Source organism: Pongo pygmaeus, chromosome 11 (genome assembly GCF_028885625.2).
Source record: "Pongo pygmaeus isolate AG05252 chromosome 11, NHGRI_mPonPyg2-v2.0_pri, whole genome shotgun sequence".
In the NCBI taxonomy this organism is placed as follows: Eukaryota; Metazoa; Chordata; class Mammalia; order Primates; family Hominidae; genus Pongo; species Pongo pygmaeus.
Genome location: NC_072384.2, coordinates 65412822 through 65436283, shown reverse-complemented (window position 1 = coordinate 65436283; position 23462 = coordinate 65412822). Strand labels below are relative to the sequence as shown.

Here is a 23462-nt window from a genome sequence, read left to right as displayed (position 1 = left end):
GCCGCAAATTATTTAGCCATTTATATTTCTTATCCTTCTTCCTCCACTTTAATAATATCAAAGTTACCAACACTCCCCACACTGTTCTCTGCTTCCCTCTTGGCGCATGCCTTCTGCTACTTGGAATGCCTTTGTCCGTCTAGTAAGGTCTTCCTCCTGTCCTTGAGGCTGCCCAAAGGTCAACTCCTATGTGAAATTTCCCAACTCCTCCAGGCAAAGTTAAGAATCCTGTGCTTTGTAATACCATACCATAGCACTGCATGCTTGCCACATCTCATCACCCTATAACTATTTTGATATCTTCCTACTATTCATCAATAAAGATGGACCAGCTAAGTTTTTTAGAAGGTAATATACATTTTAGTTTTTAATGGATTTCTTAAGTGCAGAAATTTGCCTTCTGTCAAATGTCATGGTTAACCAAAAGACAAGTGAATGTAATTTAATCTTTCACTGGTAATTATAACTTGAACTAATATGAATACATTTCAATAGTATATAAGAAATATTCAAGAAATTGCCTTCCCAATGTTGACAATACTAGCAGTATCATGCAAAAAAAATTTAATCCGAAATTTTAACCTTTAGTTCTTGCTTAATCCAATATAGTTTCCAGATGCTGTGGCTTTATTATGGGGTAGTTATTCTATTTCTTATCAAAATTTTTGGAAGTATAAATATTATTAATAACATTTGTAATTTATAAATATTTTTCATGCCTTTATTTCTGTAGCACTCCTACAGTCAATATTATAATCCTATTTTAAGAAAATAAGTATATTGGACTCAAAGAATTTGAGTAATTTGCTTAATTCACATAGCTAAAGGACAAGACCAATATTTGAATTGTCTTTTTCTGAAACCATATTCTTACTGTGCCCTATTTAGTGATGCTAAAAGGTATGATGAACAAAATCTCTGGACCCAAGATTGTGTGTCAAGGGGACAAATGATACTATCAACCTGTATTAGTTTGACATCCTGTAATTAAGTAGATACAGTGTTTCCAAAAGTTCTTTTTTCAAAGAATATTTTGTATTGTGGTGAAACATATGTAACACAAAATTCATCATCTTAACCATTTTTAGGTGTACTGTTCAGTGGCATTAAATGCATTCACATTGTTGTGTAAGTCATCACCGTTATCCATCTCCAAAACGTTTTTACCATTCCAAACTGAAGTCTGTACACCAGTTCCTCATTCCTCTTCCCGGAGTCCCCGGCAACCATCATTCTACTTTCCGTGTTGATGAATTTATTTTAGGCACCTCATGTAAGCTGTATCACATAGCGTTTGTCCTTTTGTGTCTGGCACATTTCACTTGGTATAATGTCTTCACAGTTCATCCATGTTGTAGTGTATGTCAAAATTTTCTTCTTTTTTGTGGCTGACACAATATACAATATTCGTTTATATGTACATACTACATTTTGATTATCTATTCAAACACAATGGACATGTGGGATCTTTCCACTTTTTCTGTCTATTGTGAAGGTTGCTGCTATGAACGTTGGTGTACAAATACCTGTTAGAGTCTCTGCTTTTAACTTTTTGGGTATATACTCAGGAAAGTTGCTGAATTACATGGTGTCATCTCTTTCCAAATAGCAAAATAGAGTCAAGGATAAATAGCTTTAAAACATGCTTTTTTGTTTGTGTGTTTTAATTCTGGAAATTCAACCTAAGAACATGTTCAGAATAGCTTATTTAAGGGTTTTTACAAGTCCCCTACAAATCCCTAGTCCTATGCTAACTGAAACTTGAGCACACAAACATCTAAAAGACATCACTATAAGGAAATAAATAATGTGAATCATCAGTAAGTAGGCCCTTATGCAACCATTAAAAATCATGTTTTAGAAGATTATTTAATGACAATTGGGAAATGTTTACTGTTTAATGTTCATCAAAATCAACATTAAAACCAATCAAAACCGATCAAAATCGAAGCCCCAATGTGACTCCAGTTTTGTATATATTTAAATAAACATCGATTTTGTATGAATGTAAACAAAGAAATACATATCTTTGCTTACATTTCTATATAGGTTGGTTTTCAAATATGTGAAAGAAAGCACACCAAAATGTGCTAATCTCTAGCTGGAAATATGGTGATTTTTTTTCTTTGTACTTTTTATATATATATTTCCTTATTTTCTGTAGTGTCTGTACATTATTTTTACAATCCTAAAAAAGATTTATTAAATTATTCTCAATGCTTAGTTTGTTAGTGATAAGAGAGAACTAGATAGAATTGGAAGAAGGCTTTCTAGGAACCTGCCAGGAAATTATACCTGAGATCAAATGAATGAATGAATGAATGAATGAATGAATTTTTTTTAGAAGAAGGTGAAACAGGATTAAAATATAGGGACTAATATGCTAAGGTTCTAGTGTGGTAAGCCAGCATATGGTATGTTAGCTACATGTACATATCAAAGAGAGACTGGAGAAAAATTTCTTATTGCCCACCCCATACATTATTTGTCAATTGTACTGTTCCCACGTTCTTCCTAGCAACAGTATGTAGGAGAGGGGTTCTCAGAGACCGACAGTGAACTTGCCCTGTGCAATTAAATTGGTATTCCTGAACTACACAGTTGAAAGTCTAGATTACCTAGGTAGGGGCTGTTTCTCTAAGGTTTTGTTCCCCCAAACAATAGAAAAGTTACAAGAAATGTGCATTTTTCTAGATTTGCCTATGTAGACACTGTGACCAGCCTAGCCCAAACTGTATTATTTAGTAGATCATCTAGTTGGCCATACAGCCTCTTTAGGGACTTATACCCTGAGGCATTTTTTATTTATATTTAAATATAAATATAAATATTTACTTTATATGAAGTAAATTATACTCTAATGAAGTAGAATTATAACCAGCAAAAGAAACAGTATAAAATGTTGCCCATATCTGAAGTATTATTTGTTTCTAGATAATTATATGACATTATCTCGTTTGATTGATCTCCTAAGAAGATGTGGAAAACTCGAGGATGTCCCAAGATTTTTCTCAATGGCTGAGAAACGTAACTCCAGAGCAAAATTGGAACCAGGATTTCAGTATTGTAAAGGGCTGTATCTTTGGTAAATCTATTGACAAATAAATGCTACATGATTTTTTTTCTCATTGTAAATCAAGTAGAATAAGCTTTTTTTCGTAGTAAAAAAAAATGTACATTTCAAAATAATTAAACAGTTTTATTTACCAGATTATAAACTAATATAAATTTTGTAGTCAGTGATTGAAATAAATAATTCTTTTAAACATCTAACAAGGTACACTGGAGAACCAAATGATGCCCTTCGACATTTTAATAAAGCTCGGAAAGATCGTGACTGGGGCCAAAATGCCCTTTATAATATGATAGAAATCTGTTTGAATCCAGATAATGAAACTATTGGAGGTGAAGTATTTGAAAACCTGGATGGAGACCTGGGGTGAGTAATTTGACATATTATCCTTTTTTAAAAAACACTTGTTGGGGATAATAAACAGGATACTATACGAAAGAACTAAATTTAGGATAGCAATAATGAAAGGTCAGTTGGATAAATTAAATAAATAGGCATTTCATTGCCTGTTTCAGAGAATAGTTATTTTAGCAAATTGAATAGTTATTCAATAGAATAGTTATTGCCAACGTAACTATTCTCTGAAACAGGCATGAAATGCTTTTAGGTTTCCTAAATAATAATAGACATGCTATGAAGACACTCCCCTAATTGTAGAATTTGACAACTATAGCAAAAATTATCCACAAAATAATAGTAACTACTTAACAAATGGTAGTTATTTTCCAGACCCTGTCCTCTATATTTTCCACGCACTATCTCATCTGTTTTCTACAACAGTATTGCAGAATAAGCTGAGTCAACTTGTTTAATGTGATAGTAGTGATGGAGGCAAGATTTGGACTGAGTCCTGACGGCTGTTAGTGTGGTATACTGCTAGTCAGTGGTTATTTATCAACCTGCATTAGTAGCTTGTCCTTTCTTCAGACTCAGGCAAGGCATGTGGGGAATGTATTAGGACATAAAGGGAATATAAGAGGTAGTTCCTGCCTTCAGGAGTGTTTACTTAAGAGGCAAGACAATACCTGAAACCTTTCAATCTGCAACTAAACATAAATGGATTTAAATAGATATTAAGTATTGTCAGAGTTCATTAGGAATCATAGCAGTGCATAGTATTCAGGAGAAGATGCATGAAGGAGCTGGAGAAAATTAGCGGTAGATTGCTGAGAGATTTCAACAACAGATTTTAACGCTTGGTTTACCGAGACCAGTTAGAGCAGGGAAGTGGCATGTTTATGGTTGTTTTAGGAAGGTTGAGGTAACATTACTGTTATGGAACTATAAGCTATTCAAGTGGAAATCTTCTGCAGGCGATTCAGAATACAAAACTAAAACTCAGAGAGAGAGGTCACAGCTAGGGATAGAGATTTGGGAGACATCTGCAGAGTGCATAGTTGGAGCTCCATGAATGGTCTCTTTGTGAGTGGTAGAACGAAGTTACAAAAATCTGAGAACTAAATGTTAAGCTTGCTAATATTTAAGGGGTCTGGAGGAGGAAGGAAGGTCAGAAAAGGGCAATCAGCATGGTGGAAAGAGAACTAAAGCCGTGTAGTGTTACAGAAGCCAAGGGAGAAGAACTTTGAAATGGTAGTCAACAGAGTGACATGTTTTAGGCAAGATAAGCCTAAGGCCTGAGAAGAAGACCAGTGGCTTTAGTGATTGGACTTTGAGTGTTTAATTTCCTTTTATTAATTGATTTATGTATATTTATGTGCGTGGGTTTGTGTGTATAAAATAATAAAATTGCTATTAAATATTCAAATTGCACTTGAAATTACTTTTCGACACATAATTTCTGAGAGTCTGATAGGCAGTGTAGTGAGGAGAACAGAGTAGATTTTATATGTCTGATAAACTTAGATTCAGGTCCTAGGTTTACCACTTATTAGCTGTGTGACCTTTAGAAAATTACTTTACCTGTTCGAGCCTCAGTTTTCCTGTGTGTAAAATGGATTAAACATAGAATGAAATAATACAGTATTTGTCACTTTTTTCTTTCACTTTTTGAATAGATATATGTTAATTTTATGATTCTACTTATAGTTTTATATTTGCTGGAATGCACACATTTACAACATGTAGATATTGTCCAACTTTTGTCTTCATTCTAGAGGAAATTAATGCTTGATGGTGTTTTATTGAGTCCATATTAATTTTGTTTAAAATGCATTGTAACTGTGCTTCACTTTGTATTAGGAGAGAATGAGTGACATTCTTCACAAAAGATTACTTTTAAATGAGTGACAAAAAGAGTATAAAAGAGTGCCCAGAGCTTTTGTGTACAAAAGCTGATTCTAATCTCAATGAATAGTATCATGAGTAAGAGACAGAAGTGATTTATTTTTAATTATATACAGTAATTCAACTGAGAAGCAAGAATCTGTGCAATTGGCAGTAAGAACAGCAGAAAAACTTCTTAAGGAACTAAAACCTCAGACTGTTCAGGGTCATGTACAGCTTCGCATAATGGAAAACTATTGCTTAATGGCTACCAAACAGAAATCTAATGTTGAACAAGCATTAAATACCTTCACTGAAATAGCAGCATCTGAGGTTAGTGGATTTCCTTTTTCAGCTTCATATGTTATCTTTATTTGGTAGTATAGAAACATATATTTTGATTAGTTGTTTATTTTCTGAAGATTGACTTAATTAACTTTTATTAAAAATTAGGTATATAGTTGAGCATATACAATGTCCCCTTCTTGGCAGAAGAGACAATGTTACTGTTTTGTTGTGTTGTTGATATATTTCTCTCTACTGGAATGTTAAATTCTGGAGAAACAGAATTCTTCAAAAGTACATAAGTTAATTCTCAAGGGAGCCACTTTATCCCCTGGAGAATTTCTGTGTTGTAGATGTAGCCAAGATTAACTTACTAAGTGGAAATAAACACCTGGCTGTCCTGATGTCTTACCTCTTCACTTACATGAACTTAGAATTTTTCCAGCTATATAGCTACATGAGATCAATACTGACAGCTTATAATTTAGTCATGCAAATAATGATATTCTTTAGCAATACTGAAGTAACCTCCTGCAATCTTTTCATATTTGTTATTTTCATAGTATTATTTTACAAAATCAGAGGCTTTCTTCTCTTTTCACTGTGCTCGAATCCACCTTTTTTCCTTTTTCTTTTTGAGTCAGAGTTTTGCTCTTGTCGCCCAGGCTGGAGTGCGATGGCACGATCACAGCTCACTACAACTTCCGCCTCCCAAGTTCAGGCAATTCTCTTGCCTCAGCCTCCCGAGTATCTGGGATTATAAGCGCCTGCCACCATGCCTGGCTGTTTTTTGTATTTTTAGTAGAGAAGGGGTTTTGCCATGTTGGCCAGGCTGGTCTCAAACTCCTGACTCAGGTGATCCACCTACCTCGGCCTCCTCCACCTTTTTTCTTACTCTCTAGATACTGTTTTTCCTTCCCTCACACAGCACTTTATTTCTTCAATTGCTTGATATTAAGAAAGGAATTCTAGATACCCACCCATCAGCAGTAGGTAATAGTTACTTCTAAGCATACTCATTGGATTTCATGTTTGTTCTTCCACTCAATGATGCTGTAGGCCACCGGAAACTCATTTTATGTCTCTCAGAGGACACACAGAATTTTGCTGTGATTTCTTGTGATTCAGTGGTCACAGTGGCAGCAATAAACTACCCAAAGCCCGGGACAGTGATCTCTTTCCCCTCACCTTTCAGGGCCCTGGAGGAGATTGAGATGTCAGGGGTTTGGGAGACCTGCAACTCTTGTTGTGGCTTGGGTACAAGTATCCTAGATGGCAGCTTTATTACCGCGCTTGGAATAAAACAGCAGGACAGCATGGCAGCAGCAACTCTCCAAAGCAAGGCCCTTCTGTAGACGTTGAAGTAATGTGCTCAGGGGTCATGCTCTGTTGAATTGGCTTTGTGGAGCAGATGGATGACAGCTGCTGAATGAAGGCAGAGCAGAAGTAGGGCAATCATGTACATCTAAGAGACTCTCTAGGAACATGAGGAAGCGCAGTCTCATGTCAGGTGCCATAGCTACTGAATGCTGTGATGTGCTATTCTATCTCATAACAATGAGAAAGTTTATTTTGACTAAATCCGTTATCCCTACTGTGAAGTTTAAGAGAGAAAAAAAGCCAAAAGCAGTGAATGATATTACAGTTATTTCCTAGAAAGACTATGCCTGCTTTCTGTTGATAAGACTGCATTATTTTTTTAATCATCCTTACATATGTGGTTAGTAAAATACTATCTTCAGATCTGTTTACTAACCATATTATTCAAAAGATAATGATATATGAACTGAAGTTTCATAAGCATCAAATTTTATCTCACATTTTTTTTCTTTTAGCTCCTAGGCTGCATGTATTCAATATAATGAATATTCATTAAGCAGCCAGCGAGTGCTAAGCATAGTGGGAAACACAAAGATAAATAATGTATGGTCCCTTTTTTCAAGTTTCTCATGGTCTGTGGAAGACAAGACAAGCATACTGACTATGATGACTTAATACAAAGCAAAATGTGTTACATTCCATACTAGAATTGCAAATAAAAATGCTGTAGGAGACAGTATAAGGAGAGTTGGGAGACCCTTTTGTAAAGAAGGTATGATCTAAGAAAAAATAGGATTTAAGAAACAGGTATGATTGAAGAACCAAGATAAATTGCATTTTAACAGGCAGAAATGAAGACAATGTGTTTCAGAGGAAGAGGAAAATGTGAGCAAAGTCAGGGAGGCAGAAAAACATAGGGTATGTTCACAATCCTATGTGTCATTCAGAGGGACTGAAAAAGAGGTATGTGACAGGAAATCATGGAAGAAATCCTGGAAGATACGTTAAGCCCAAGGTAAAGTGTTTCCACTTGCTTTCATTGCATCGCCTTGAACCATAAAGATGAGATGTTTATAATACAGCTGTATTGTCCACAACCCGAGTCTTGTCCTTTGCAATCTAAAGTTACTGCAATTTAGAGTTATTGAGAGACAGAGAGAGAAGCTGGCTGTAGGTCTTAGGATGTCTGCACCAGAAAAAAAAGACCTAATGCAGGGATTAGAACTCAGGTTTACTTTTAGAAACTGTTCTTCAGTTCGCTCAGGAGTGATCAAGTTGTGAAGAACCGATACGTTCTAATCAAACTCAAAGTGTAAGAGAGGTTATTTTTAATTGTGTAGTGTAGGGGGATTGTGGGACCTTTTCATAGGACCCTCCTCCTCTTAGGCTGTGCTGGGACCTGGCTGACAAATACATAGCAGGCCTCTGTTTTCTCTCCTCTCCTGACCCACCTGAGGTGGGCTGGGGTGGGGAGAGGGTGAGGCTCAGTAATTGGTAACATCCCACACTTCTTCATAATCTACAACCAATTGGTTGGATTTGACACTCAAACAATTTTGCCACCCCTTACCTAGAGGAACAAATTATATCTTGGAAGCTTATTGATAGATACAGAATTTGAGGCAAGGAAGTTTTTATATTTCTAAAAGCTGTTTTTATAAAACCCTGATGTATTGCCCTTCTCTATTCCAGAGTTATTTCTTACTTCCAAAGATCAGTTGGACACTGAACATTTTACCACTCTCCTTTTGCAGTATTCCTTATGAACTACCCAAATTTGCTATCTTATAGTATACTTTTATTATAGTAATGGTATCACCATTCCTCAGTCACAATTTCTTACCCTTTGTTTTTGTTTTTATTTTGAGACAGTGTCTCATTCTGTCTTCCATGCTGGAGTGCAGTGGCACAATCATAACTCACTGTGGCCTTGAACTCCCAGGCTCAAGAGATCCTCCCTCTTCAGCCTCCTGAGTAGCTGGGACTACAGGGGCCGGCCACCACACTCAGCTAGTTTTTCTTTTTTATTTTTAGTTGAGGCGAGGTCTCGCTATGCACTAGCCTCAGCCTCCCGAAGTGCTTCGATTACAGACGTGAGCTGCCCGCCTGGCCCCTTTATTTGCATGTTAAGCTGAGGCTTCTTTCTTTATAAATGCATCATAATCCCTCTGCTGAAATTTAAGAAGCATCCTGCCTTAATCAGGAACATACACATTATTGCTTATGAAAGTTAGTTGTCTGGATAGATCACTAATGGCCTCCATTTTATATGAGTTCTCATTAACCTATTGGTTTCACAGAGTGACATTCTCTGACTTCAAACTCTATCCAAAAGAATATCATATAGATTGTTTTAGGAAGCTGCAGACTCCAAATCTAAAGGCATATTTTAAGGCATGAGTTTATTTCATATACTTTCCACGTGGTGAATTAATTTTATGCCTTATTTTTAACGTTTCGTTATTCAAACTTTATTAGGAGAAGAGGTTTTTGGATAAAAGGAGAAGGGAGGGGAAAAAAAGCAATAGAAGTCATAATGGGTAAGGACCATCGTCTGCAGGTAAATTATTGTTACTCGTCTTTGACAGGTGAAAGAACTAAGGAGCCTAAATGTTAAATCTGAAATACAAACTGCTCAATAAGGATTTTACTGAAATAGAGTTTTATTTTTTCTGTTTCCATACAAAACTAAAACATGACTGTTTTAATCCCATTAAAGTCTCACTAATTCTTGGAATTGTGTGCATATGGCATCTGAATAGTTGTCATTATCTTCAATTATCTTGACCACACAGTGCTTGACCAAGTTTCTTCATAGTAGCTTGAGGGTACTTGATGTGTTAAATAATGACCTGTAATCACAGTTATCTGTAATGGAGCTAGAAATAGAATCCACAAACTAGTTCTTGTGTAGCATTTTCTGCTTTCTGTATGTTTTTGGGGCATTTATGTTTGTGCATCTTGTGTTCTAAAATTTTATTTTCTTATAGAAGGAGCATATCCCAGCACTCTTGGGAATGGCAACGGCTTATATGATCTTGAAACAGACTCCACGAGCCAGAAACCAGCTGAAGCGTATTGCGAAAATGAATTGGAATGCTATTGATGCTGAAGAGTTTGAGAAGAGTTGGCTGCTACTTGCTGATATTTACATTCAATCAGCAAAATATGACATGGCAGAAGAACTGTTAAAACGGTGCCTGCGTCATAATAGAGTAGGTGATTGAAGAGTAAAAAATAATTATTGACCTTTTTTGCATAAGCTTTCCATATAGATATTGTTGAGTGTTAGTCCATTTCCAAGGATTCCTGTGTGATTTTTGAAAATTATATGTTTATTCTTACACAATCAGGAAACAAGCATTAATAATAAGAAAAAAACCATTTGTCCTTTAAAGTTAAAAAAAAAAAGATTTATGCAATTTCAAGTTTCAGCTGTAGTGATGCCCTACTTAACGGAAAGTGTTTTTGGAATGTCAAACGCTTGCCTGTGATTATCCATCTCATCCCAGAACTAATGAAAATTGCAGAAGAACGTTAATTGCGGACGTCTGTCCCTCCCATTAAGAAATACTCTTGATGAATTTACTGCAGCTGCATGTCATTTTCTCATTATTAGAATCTATTATGCATAATATATTTTGTGGGAGAAAATCTTTTCAGCTTTTAATTTCATTCGTTTAATAAAAATTCCTTATATTTAGGTATAAAATTGAATATTATAAAGTCCTTAGAATTTAAGGCTTTTTACTAACATTTTGATGTTTAATTACAAAAGATGTCATTATAACAGTTCTTTAAAGTTAAGGTTTATTTTTTTGTTGACAAATAATTGCACACAACTTAGAAATGATATTTATCTTCATATATTCATATCAATTACTTCAAAATCTTAATCACAGTAAATCTGTTTTATTCTCATTGACCGAATTAGATTACAAATGGACCGTTTATTTTTTAAAGAGGAATTGTGATTATCTAGTACTATTAAGATACTTTCCTAGGAACTTAAGAACCTGAAAGATCCAAGCATTTATCAATTTATGAACTATTCTAGATGATTAGTTACATAAATTTTATGTTAAATTGGCTTTGAAAGCAGAATGCTCATTAATAGGCTTTGAAAATCTAAACTGCTGAGTAGTTTACCCTTCTATATCTAGTCTAGGATTAACCAAGATTGCATGAGAATTTCAGTGCACACAGAATTTCAGTTTGCCAGAGCGCTGATAACAATACATTGCATGGTTGAACGTGATGGCTGCTTTAAAAGCTTCATTCAGCCCTGCTGGTTGAATATGTTGATCTTGAAAGCATGGTATTTAAGAACTAAAGCTTAAGAACCTTGAATTACATAATTTAAAAAATGGAAGTCATCCATATCTGGGGCAGGAAATGTACAAGACGACACTAGACTGTCTTGCCATACCAGATGAGGAAGGAAGCTATCCATGATGATTAGAGTTTGTGTGAAAGATCTAGGGGCCAACTTGAAGACATCTCCAGTAGTCGAAGTTGGGATGCTTTAAGTATCGGTAAGAATGATAACTGCAATATATTGAAAAACATAAAATCTGTTTAAATCCATGACTTCTCAAAGATCCAAAATAGAAAAAACAAAACAAACAAAAAACCTAATTGGTAACTACTACGGTATGCTAGTGAACTGACTGCTATTTCTAAAGCTTGCAAATGAATATCCTGCCTTTTCTGTACAGAATTGGTTAACCAAATAGTCAATGAGACATTTCTCATCAAAGACATTTTCCCATAAATGAAGAAAGACTGATAGGCTATCGCCATTTTTCAACCCTGATAAATTTATCTATGGATGTAACATCACAAAAAGAGGGAGAATCAGACATTCTGTGCCTCCCAATAGAAGAACATACATCTATGGCAGGGCTAGGGTTGGGATGAGACAAGTGAAACACTTAGTAATCAAGATAAATAATAATTTAATGCAGCTGTGCTGAGCTTTATTGGAGCCTGAATCAAAAGGGAATATGTGCATTCCTATATTCATATTTTTATGTTTTTTAAAAAATGGGTAATTGGTAATGGTTTTAATGAAAATATTACTGGTGAGATTTCTTCCATTAAAGTGAGAAAAGTAAAATGATAAGAAATTAAGTTTAGGTATAAATAAAGTGTTCAATCTTAAATGTAGTGATTTTTAATATATACTTTCAGATATTTCAATATTTTTAAACTCATATTCTGGAAAAAAATTACAATTAAGAAATATACAAAAACATGCATCCATGTTTTTATGCCTCAGTCTCCAGTGTGGCTTATCATAGCACTGATGTTTGAAGTAGATTCACCTCTCTCCTCCAGAATCAAAATTGAATCCAAACCTCTAGATTTAATTACAACTTCCAGAAAATGTCAGTGACATAGGAATGTATTATATAAATACCACAAGGATGCAGTCAACTAAACCTGCATTGTGAGAAACTTGGGGTTAAATATTCTTGTTTCTCTATTGCATTTAATTTCAAGAAAAGAGACACAGAGAGACAGACAGACATACCGAAGGGAAACCTCTAGATCAAAAGAGACTAGATCAAAACATTGACCAGTTACATTGTTTGGTCCTTATTTCAGTCCTCAATCTAACAAAAACAAATTATATTGAGACAATTAAAATTTAGACAGTACTGGATATTTGGTGCTATTAAGGAGTCATTAACATTTTAGGTGTGATAAAATTGTAGTTCTGTTTAAATAACGTCTTTTTCTTTTAGAGATGCATACTAACACATTTAGACTTAGTTGATATAATATCAGGATTTTTTCTGGTAATACAGAAGGGTAGGTTTGTGACATAGAGGTGAAACAGTATTAGTCACAAAATAATTGTTGAAGATAAGGGTTCATGGAGTTCATTATGCTCTTATCTCTGTATTTGTATGTGTTTAAATTACTCATAATAGTGTACATGTGCTTGTGTAAAACACAAATGCCCTGTTGTGTATTTCTGATTCTGTAAAGAAAATCCTGATTCTGCAGATTTGTGATGGAGACTTGCCATCAGAATCATTTATTAAGTTCAGTAAAAAATTTGATTGCCTAGCCAAGGTTGAAAACCATTGTTTGATTTGTCATTTAAATGGGTTGATATGATTGACCTCTATAGTCACAAACATCCCATAAAATCTTAGTGATATCAAGTTTAATCTATTGATGACTCCCATTTTTCTTCAGTCTTGCTGCAAAGCTTATGAATATATGGGATACATTATGGAAAAAGAGCAAGCATATACAGATGCTGCCTTGAACTATGAGATGGCATGGAAATATAGCAATCGGACCAATCCGGCAGTAGGTGAGTTTGGCAATCACCTAGATTTTTCACAGAAAAATTATGTTTTATTTATTAATTTTCATTTAAATGCATTTGATTTTTTTCAAAACAAAATAAACATTGAGTCAATTTTCATTGTCAATCTTTCTGAAAGGAGAATAAATTTTATATTCATAATATATTATTAGCTACTAATAGTTCAGTTTCCTGAGTTCCAAACTTGTCCTCAGTCACTTAGTGTACATCTAGTCTAATTCTGCCCCCTTCTCTTCCTTCTAAAAGGAGGTGCTATTTTGAAATTGGGAATGCCATGGAAAAAGATGTTTCCATTGCCAAGTAAGTTAGGAAAATAGTGCATTAAATTGAATTACACAGGTGTCTTTACTTCTCAAAGCCTTTAAGAACTAATGTATATTGCGATGGATATCACAGAGGGGCCATGTTTCCCACAATTATTTGACAATGGGACATTTTTTTTTTCTCCTGAGCATCTAGGAACATCATCCAGTCCCAGAGTTTTGCAGGCTGTTAGTTTGAGTAATGCTAGTCTACAGTGTCCCTAACAGAGGTGGCATCAGAATATATGTCATGACCAACCTCTCTCCTCATACGAGGGAGCTCATCCTCATGTTTGTGTACTCTTTCTTTGTATTGGGTTGAAATATGCCTCCTTGAAACTGCCCGAGTCTGTTTTCCGGAGCAACTTACAGAATGCCTCCCTCTTACAGATCATGACCCTTTAAATTGCAATCTTCAGTCCTGTGTCCTAGGGCCTCTCTTCAAGCCAACTGCAGTTACTTGTCCATTCTTCCTAAGATTGGATTCCGAGTCTCTCATCTTCCTTGTTGCTGTCTCCTGGAAGCTCTAAAATAGTGTTTCCCAAACTGTGCTTTGGAACAGTTGGAGAGATTTTAATAATTATTATTTTTTTAAATTAAAAAGAATGGAGTGTGAAGGTGGTAGATGCCATGGCCATGTAAGTTTGGAAAGTGCTGTTTTATTTTTCCATGCCTCCTGACCTGTTGTACCATAAATGAACAACCTCTCAAATATGATTTGGCTTGTTATAAGTATAATTAAGCTATTTTTTTCTTTTGATTAGGGAATTTGTAGTTGTTAATTCAGCCTAAGATGGCATCAGTCTTTTCAGCAGCCATGTCACAGTGTGAATTCGATTTTGATTTGCAGTCAAATGAGTCACCCTCATACTAACTGCTGTTAGCTCAGGTCTTCCCTCATTTTTTAGTTTCCTGGAGTCTATTCTCATACTATACTAGACTTGTACAAAGCACAAGAACTAATGATTTTTATAGTATTTTTTATTCTAAGGTGTGATATATCTTTCAGAATAAAGTCACCTGGTAAGACGAAAAGTCCTTAAATATCCTTAAAATATTACTTTTGACACTTTATTCCACAGAAGGAATGCACATAGAAGTTAAATTATTTATATATTCCATTCCTTGGAAGACCTCAGCAAATAAAGAGATTCCAAATGACTAGTTCTTTCATTGCATCATCATTGTATTTTATAGATTATTTTATCAGTTCCTCCAACTTTGCTTTGGTAATCATTTCTTTCTAAGTCTCTCCATTAATTCCTCAATTTCATCCTTAAGATTGTCATTGCATCTAACACCCTCAACCTGTCTGGCCAAATAAACAATGCATTTCACTTTTTCAGTTGTCAGAAAACCCTTAAAATCATGCTCATGGCCAGGCACGGTGGCTCACGCCTGTAATCCCAACACTTTGGGAGGCCGAGGTGAGTGAATCACCTGAGGTCAGGAGTTCGAGACTAGCCTGGCCAGCATGGTGAAACTTCGTATCTACTAAAAATACAAAAATTAGCCGGGCATGGTGGTGGGCGCCTGTAATCCCAGCAACTTAGGAGGCTGAGGCAGGAGAATTGCTTGAACCCGAGAGGTGGAGGTTGCAGTGAGCCGAGATCACACCACTGCACTGCAGCCTGGTTGATGGAGTGAGACTCTGTCTCAAAAAAAAAAAAAAAAAAATCATGCTCATGCTCTTTCCATAGAATTCAGGGTTGAATATTGTTACTATGAGAGGCACCAGGATGAATGATGAATGGATAATATGCTTGACTGCAGTAATCATTTATAAATAAATAAATATATATACACACACATATCTACACACCCACATCATTTTGTATACCTTAAATATATACGAGGAAAAAAAGAAACACACTAGGAACAACTGAGATGAAATGAGAGAAGAAACTATTCATGTTTCCCCCTTCATACCCATTCTCAGGTTACATGACAGTCATTAGACTGTGTACGATGTTTGCATTCTCTCGCTGTCTTTCCTGATTGCATATAGTTGAGTTCTAATAAGTTTGGCAGGTGTAGTGCAGCTGCAGTGCACATTTTCTTTCCCCTTTTTAGGTGTTTATTTCCTCTGAAATTTTTGCACTAGGTCATGTATCAAGTTTCTTCCAGTGTTAAAATTCTGTGATTATAATATAGTGAATGTTTACATTAAAAAATGCTAATATTTTGTGGTATTCTAAGGTTTTAAAAACCATTTCACAAGTATTTTATATGATTTTTAAAGTTATACTAAGAGTTAGAGGGAGGAGTTGTTATTCCTGTTTTAGCGATGAGGAAACCTGAAAATGACAGCTCAAGCCAGATCCCAAAGCTAGTCAGGAAGCCACAAACCAAAACTGAAATCTTAACTAGTTCCCATGTAAGTATGTTTGGCATGACATCTTAAAAATTGCTTTTCTTTTTGAATGTCACAAACCCTTTTAGTTCGTTTCAGAATTTGTTGGTAATGACATTAAGTTTACCTCTCTGAAACTTCCTATTTTTGTCTAAAATCTGAGATGTGAGATTCTGCCATAGGCCCTGCACATGTGTGCCTCTGTGCATGTGTGTGTGTGTAGAGATATATATATACACACATATATAGACACATATATATATACACACACATATATAGACATACATATGTATATATACAGTCATGTGTCACTTAACAATGGAAATATTCTGAGATATGCATCGTTAGACAATTTCATCGTTGTGTGAACATCTTAGAGTATACTTACACAAACCTAGGTGGTAGATCCTACTACACACCTAGGCTATCTGGTATAGCCTATTGCTCCTAGGCTGCATACCTGTACAGCATGTTACTGTCATGAATGCGATAAGCAATGTGTGTATGTAAACATAGAAAAGGTACAGCAAAAATACAGTATTAAAATCTTTGGGACCACCATCATGTATGTGGTCTGTTGTTAATGAAACATCATCAATGCAGTGCCTGACTATATATAAAATAGTGTGAATTTTAGATCATTTCTATTTCTTTCTTTTTACTACCATCTGATAATGTTAGCCAGTAATTCTTTTCAAACATTTAAAATTTTAAACATTTGTTTTGGTACTTTTATTAGAGCCCAAGAGCACTATTCACATTTCTTATTTCATATTTTTAAGAGGTAGATTGAGATATTTATTATTACACATTATTTTACATTGCATTATATCTTGTTTACTGAGTGCACAGCTGCTGTTACTTTTCTTGTCTTCTTAGTTTTCTCATTTTTATAGCATGTTACAGGAGAACAACATCCATTAAGAGGAATGTCTTAAACATTCTTCTAATTGTTGATAGTAGAAGTGTGGCATTTCACTATCAGTAATTGTGATAATTCTTACCAGTCATTGATGACTAATCTGCCTTCCTCTGTGTCTCTCTCCTATGTGCTCTGTCTTCTCGCTATACTCCAAGTTCATTAACTCCATATGTGTCCTACCACTGGCCTTAATCCATGCAGTTTCCTCTGTCTGAGAGTATCCTTGATTCCCACCCTAGCCTAGTTTATGCCTCATTCTTCAGATTTCAGACATCTCTTGATACCCTCTTCTTCCCCGATTCAGGTTCTTTATGGTAACTCACTTGGCCTGGATCTTTCTTTCATAACATTTATCTCAGTTTTGAAATTATTTATTTACTCATGCAATTATTTAAAAATTTACTTTTTCTCCTAATAGAATGCAAACCTCATAACTGTAGGCATCAGTTTGCCTGTGTAAGTGCTAAATAAATCTGTACTGTATAAATGAATGGCTGTGTTGTCATTTACTGCCCTATGATGAGTTTTTACTATAACCTGAAATAAATGAGACTTTTCTAGTAAGTTATAGAAACCAGACTTGTGGGATGGCAGCTTTCTAACCGATGAATGTATTCACTGTGATCCTTTTTTCCAACTCCACTTTCTTTTCTTCTTACACTTCTTTTGTGTCACTCTGCCTTCTATTATCACACAACTTCTCTGTATAGTGTAGTTTAGTTGTTCGTTCACCAGCCTCCCTTACAAATTCTCTAGTGAGTAAACAAAGAGAGGAGGAGGCAAGGAAAAATAATAGTAGCAGTTTACTCCATCATTCTGTTTTATGGTTTTTGTCTTAACAGGATACAAACTGGCATTTAATTACTTAAAAGCAAAAAGATATGTGGATTCAATTGACATATGTCACCAGGTAAACACTTAAATTTAGATTTCTTAAAATTTTTCAGATGCACAATTTCCTACTTTTTTAAATCTCCAGATGTATGTGAATAGAAATAGAGGATACATTATTTTAGTTAAATGATTTATCGAGTATGTTTAGGGAGATTATCAGTGTTCAAAATTTAGAAAATGATGTTCACCTAAATAAAAAACATATTTTTACTTTGAGATCAAATAATAAAATGTTTATGTCAATTTAAAGACAAAGACCACTGAAAGGTACATATTAAACAATAAACCATAGAATATTTACATGTATGGAAAGGAGTAGGATTAAAGAGGTGGAGTAAAAGAGACTTTTACTTTAACAAAAAAAAAAGACAAAGACCAGTGAAACATGTTAAATAAAATTCAGTCTTTAAGTTAGAAGATATTTGAAGACAGTATAGATTCTCCAGATCATTGTTCTGATTAGAAGTTCTTGTGAATGTATCTGAGTCTGGTTATTAGAGAATTCAGATTGATCAATTAGAGATAAAAAGGAATTCTATTAGAAGTCATTCAATTACATTCTGTAATTCATCCCCTAGTAAATGATCACCTACTAAAATGACAAATATTTAAATTACAGTTTTAGAATTTGTAGTCTCTTTATATATACATTGTCCCGTTGATATTCCATATAAGACATTCTATTAAACATTGTAAGGACCTCCAAGAAAAGTTCCTTAGAAAAGAATTTTGTAATGCCCCTTATCCCACACAGCGATCTGTTAGCATCATTACAGTAAATACTTGGCCTTAGTAATTGCTGTTGATTACTGAGTCCCTGTAAAGCAGTATTTCCGCCAGGTTAGGGTTTTGTGTTAATGTAAGGCTATATATTAGGATCATTTTTGGAGTTATTAAAAAAAAACTAGCATCTCCCCACTCTTAGACTCAGTAGATCTAGAAATACGTATGTCTCAAGATCATTTCAGGTAAAGCTAATGTGTGCTGCTGTATAAAAGTCACTCTCTAAGGGTTTATCAAATATGAGTGAAAAGCCAAATTACAAAAATATTTTAAATCATTGATACATAATTGTTTTATACAACTCATCTATTAGGTAAGCAGTTATATTTGTTTTATTTTCTACATTTGATATTTACATTCTATTGTTCTCATCCAACTACCATTAATATAAAGGAGTCATCATGTTACATTTAAAATGCCACCATTAAAAAGTGTTATAGCTGTTGTAGTATTAGTACAAGGAAATCTTAACTGTAATGCTCATTTCTAGTAAATTTTGTAACTCCGTAGTTTTTGATCATTAGTTACAAGTTTTTATGGGTTCTTTATTTGTTTTGCAGGTTCTTGAAGCACATCCAACTTATCCAAAAATCAGAAAGGATATACTTGATAAGGCCCGTGCGTCTTTAAGACCTTGAAAATAATTTTAACTTAGGTGTTGGTTTAACAGGAAATGAAAGAAATCTAACTTTCAGTTCTTCCTGTTCAAAACAGGTTTGAGCTCAGTGCTTTATTAGAAGTATACCCTTTTTTCTCCAGCAGAGGTTGCTGCTGTACATCAAGAGAAGTACTATGTGAAATTGGTGTTTCCTAATGGAGTTGAATGAGAGCTGGTCTATTTGACTGTTTTGATTAGGTTACAGATTTGGTGACTGTGGTAAAGACTATAATTATTTCTATAAAGAATATTTTGTTTGTTAAAATCTAGGTAATTAAATACCCTGTATCTTTTCTAAGGAATATTGTTTATTTCAGGAAATACATTTAAAATGCATTGTTCTCTTTTAAAGTGTTTTTGTTATATTCTTTTTTTTTTTTCTTTTAAGACAGAGTCTTGATCTGCTGCCCAGGCTGGAGTGCAGGGGCACGATCTTGGTTCACTGCAACCTCCGCCTCCTGGGTTCACGTGATTCTCCTGCTTCAGCCTCCCAAGTAGCTGGGACTAAAGGCATGTGCCATCACACCCGGCTAATTTTTTGTATTTTTAGTAGAGACGGGATTTCACCATGTTAGCCAGGATGGGCTTGATCTCCTGACCTTGTGATCTACCTGCCTCGGCCTCCCAAAGTTCTGGGATTACAGGCGTGAGCCACTGCACCCAGCCTGTTTTTGTTGTATTCTATGTTGTTGCAAAGATTGGAATAAATCTCCCTGTAAATAACTCATGAAAAAGACAATATATATATATTAAATGTATATTTTAATAAAGGTTTTATAAATATATGGTTTATATTCCTCTTGGAACTCAAAAGCTGTGGTAAGTTTTACAAAATCAGGGTAAGCTCCCCCTGCATTTTGTAATGTTAATGGGTGGTGCTATAGCACAGAAAATGTAACTTTCATTAAAAAACCTTTTTTAGAAAAGGATAAAGAGTGTGTGTTTCCCTTTCCTTTCTTGAGCTCATTCTTCCTGCTTTCAAGGTCATTGTGGTCTTAAGAAAGAATCAGGACCCGAAATCTCAATTTAAATAGGTCCCTTATTAGAGATATTTAACCTTAGCCTAGAAGATTTGGTCTGCAGGTATAATTTCAGACACTGTAACATTTGATGGTAACGGGTGACCAAATACTTTTGGTCAGCAGGGAGTCACAAAGCACCCTATGTGAAGGCAACGGTTTTTACCCAGCTCTGTCTAACAGCACCCTGGCATAGAAGCTTTCACTCTCTTACACTAAATTTAACCTCATCTAAACTTAATCCTTAGCATTATTTTTAATTTCTCCTCTACATCTTTTTCAATTTTCCTTAAAATTGTAGTAAACACAGTCCTCAATTTTATTTGCATTTACAATAAACAGTATTTATAAGTCATTTGCTGCTTTTTATTAAATGTCCTGTGTTTGTTTTGAACTCCATTCTCTTGTTTCTGATCATTTCTCCCATTTTTCAAAATCCCTTTAATTTCAATTATGTTATAAAATTCCAATTATTCCTCTTTTCACTTAGCAAAACAGTTTTTTGTGGGGGTTTTTTTTGTTGTTTTTTTTCTTTTTTTTTTTTTGAGACAGAGTCTCACTCTGTAGCCCAGGCTGGAGTGCGGTGGTGCGATGTTGGCCCACTGCAACCTCTACCTCCTGGGTTCAAGCAATTCTCCTGCGTCAGCTTCCTGAGTAGCTGGGACTACAGGCACACACCACCACGCCTGGCTAATTTTTGTATCTGTAGTAGAGATGGGGTTTCACCGTGTTGGCCTGGCTGCTCTTGAACTTCTGGCCTCAAGTGATCTGGCCGCCTTGTCACCTAGCTGTTATTTATGGCATTTCATAGAATGTTTAATAATAGAATTTATAAGTCACTTCATATATGTTAAAATACTTTTATATTCCTTACATTTGATCTTCACAAACCTAAAGTGCCAGCATTATTATCCCTGTTTTACAAATCTGGAATCATGAAACACCTCTTTTTCTTTAATTGAGGTGGAGAAATATCTTTCAGCCTGAGTGGATATTTTTAAGGACAATGCTATGGACTGAATGTTTGTGTCCCCCAAACTTTATATGTTGACATCCTAATCCTTAATGTGATAGTATTGGGAAGTGAAGCTTTAGGAAATAATTAGGTAATAAGGCTGAAGCCCTTGCGAGTGGGATTAGTGCACTTATAAAGAGGATCCCAGAGAGTTCTCTAGCTATCTTTCTACCATGTGAGGACACAATAAGAAGTCAACTATTTGCAACCCAAAAGAGGGTCCTCACCAGAACCTGGTGGTGCTGGAACCATGATCTCAGACTTCCAGCCTCCAGAACTGTGAGAAACAGATTTCTTTTGTTGATAAGCCCACCAGTTTATGATATTTTATTATTGCAGCCGGAGCTGACTCAGGCAGAAATCACATTAACAGAATGCCTTTAGTAGTTCCAATGAACTTGCATCATGGGATGCTAGAATCATGGAAATTGGATAGAGAAATAGAGCATCTGTTCTCTCAGCAAGACATTTCCAAATCAGTTTTCCTATCTGTAAGAGGAGAGGAAGGTTTTGTTTTTGTTTCTTAAGCAGCCATTTATTTTGCACCTGCCATTTGTTAGATGCTATTTTAGGGACTTTCCTTACTTTATGTCTTTTAATTTTCAGTCAGCTGTTAAGAGAAATAATATTCCCACTTTTCAGATAAGAAAGATGAGACCTGGACTAAATGATTTGCCCAGCGTCACAGAGAAAAGTGTCAGAACCTGAATTCCATACTGGCCCAGTCAACTTCAAAGCCTCTGCCTTATTTATTATATTAAGATGCCTTCTATAACTAAGAGATATTGTTTCTATAATAAAAAGTGATCTTGTCTACGTCTGGCTAGCAGAAGAAACTGGTGTATCACAGAGATAGCTAAATAATGAAGAACAAGATGGACTGAGTGGAATGAACAGCTGTTACAAATGTAGAAACTATCAAAGAGCAGTCTAATTGAGGAGCAGTATAGTGTAGCAGTCAAGAGCATGGATCTGAAATCAGACCAGCCTGGATTTAAGTTTTGGCTCTACCATTACCTAGATGTTTCATCTTTCTCCAAGTTACACACTCTCAGCCTCAGTTTTCTCACCCATAAACAAGCATATAAGGATAATAACCTGCCTCGGGTTGTAAGGATTAAAGGGAACTTACATAAAACCTATAATGAATCTGACTCACTAGGCTCTTAATAAATAGTAGCTCCTCTTATAAGCAGAATAGGGCCAAGTAGTAATTGCAACTGAGAGAGAAAATGCAGTTCAAAGCAAGATGAAAAGGATGAGTAAAGTCCCCTAGAGAGCTCAGCCCTACAGGATTCGAGATTCTCATTCATTCATACCTTCCCTCCTTGCCTCCCTTCTCATTTTTCCTCTTCAACTACTTCCCTCTTTTCCTCTCTCTCTACCCACCAACCATTATGCTAGACTCCACATGCAGCATCTCATTTTATCCACCTTGAGCTTGCTTTTGTCCTACTCTCCTCAGTGTAGAATTCTCTTCCTCCTGTCCCTCCCTTCACCCCCGCTTCCTGTCTCTGAGCTTCCTTCTCCAGGTTTGCTCCTTCTTTCCATCAGGTATCACTTTATCACCACCTCCTCAAAGAGGCCGTGTTCTTGTCCAGGCCCACAATCTCAAGTAGCCATCCTGTGATTCTGTATCATATTATCCTTTTTAAACTCTGTGCAGCACTTACTACCTCTGATGTTTTTCTTCTTTAAGGATTTGATTGCCTTATGTGTGACAAGCCCAAGATCTGTGACAGTTGGAGCTCAAACTAGGCAGTCTTGATTCCAGACTGCTCTGAACTAGTATTTGAAGGAACTAATGACCATGACATGTTAAATGAAAGTTTGGAGACTTACACTCAGGATGGAAGCAGGGGGACACAACAGAAATGAAAGAATTTTCCATAGATCTGGGATCTGGACACCTGCCCCCCCTCATGGTAAGGACACAGTTGTAAGTTTAATGTACTTTTGACCTTAATTCAGCTAGTATGGTGAACTGGGTCCCAAGAGGAAATAGCTTTCTTCCCCAGAAGTCAAGAACCTAGAGCAAATCTGGACGGCTTTTATGCATGGACAGCTGAGGAAGCAGGTTGAACTTTGCACTAGAGAAGAAGTAGATAATGGAATCACTATGGAAACCAAAAGACCAATTAAGAATCTGACAGGAGCTATCCTAGTTTGTGACCAGAGATGACAAGTGAATAGCTTTAAAATAGGATCATATAACAGCGTTCATGCTGACAGATTTTTTTAGATGCAAGGTTGGCAAAGGTGTAAGGAA

At 35.5% G+C, this 23462-nt stretch overlaps 1 protein-coding gene across 7 annotated transcripts in view; it reads left to right on the top strand.

Annotated features, from left to right (window-relative positions):
- The window catches only part of TTC21B (tetratricopeptide repeat domain 21B), an 80206-nt gene extending 60114 nt beyond the window's left edge, over positions 1-20092 (top strand). For 3 of the 7 annotated variants that reach the window (XM_054478073.2, XM_063647609.1, XM_054478076.2), the window contains 7 exons: positions 2935-3085; positions 3278-3439; positions 5434-5629; positions 9892-10116; positions 13112-13232; positions 17667-17734; positions 19062-20092. In XM_054478073.2, coding sequence (XP_054334048.1) covers positions 2935-3085; positions 3278-3439; positions 5434-5629; positions 9892-10116; positions 13112-13232; positions 17667-17734; positions 19062-19139 — 1001 coding nt within the window. In that variant the 3' untranslated portion in view covers positions 19140-20092. Of the gene's footprint in view, positions 1-2934; positions 3086-3277; positions 3440-5433; positions 5630-7746; positions 8050-9891; positions 10117-13111; positions 13233-17666; positions 17735-19061 lie in introns of those variants that run through there. The other 4 variants (XR_008501060.2, XR_008501059.2, XM_054478074.2 and 1 more) reach the window with 4 other exon arrangements.
- The last annotated feature ends 3370 nt before the right edge of the window (positions 20093-23462 follow it).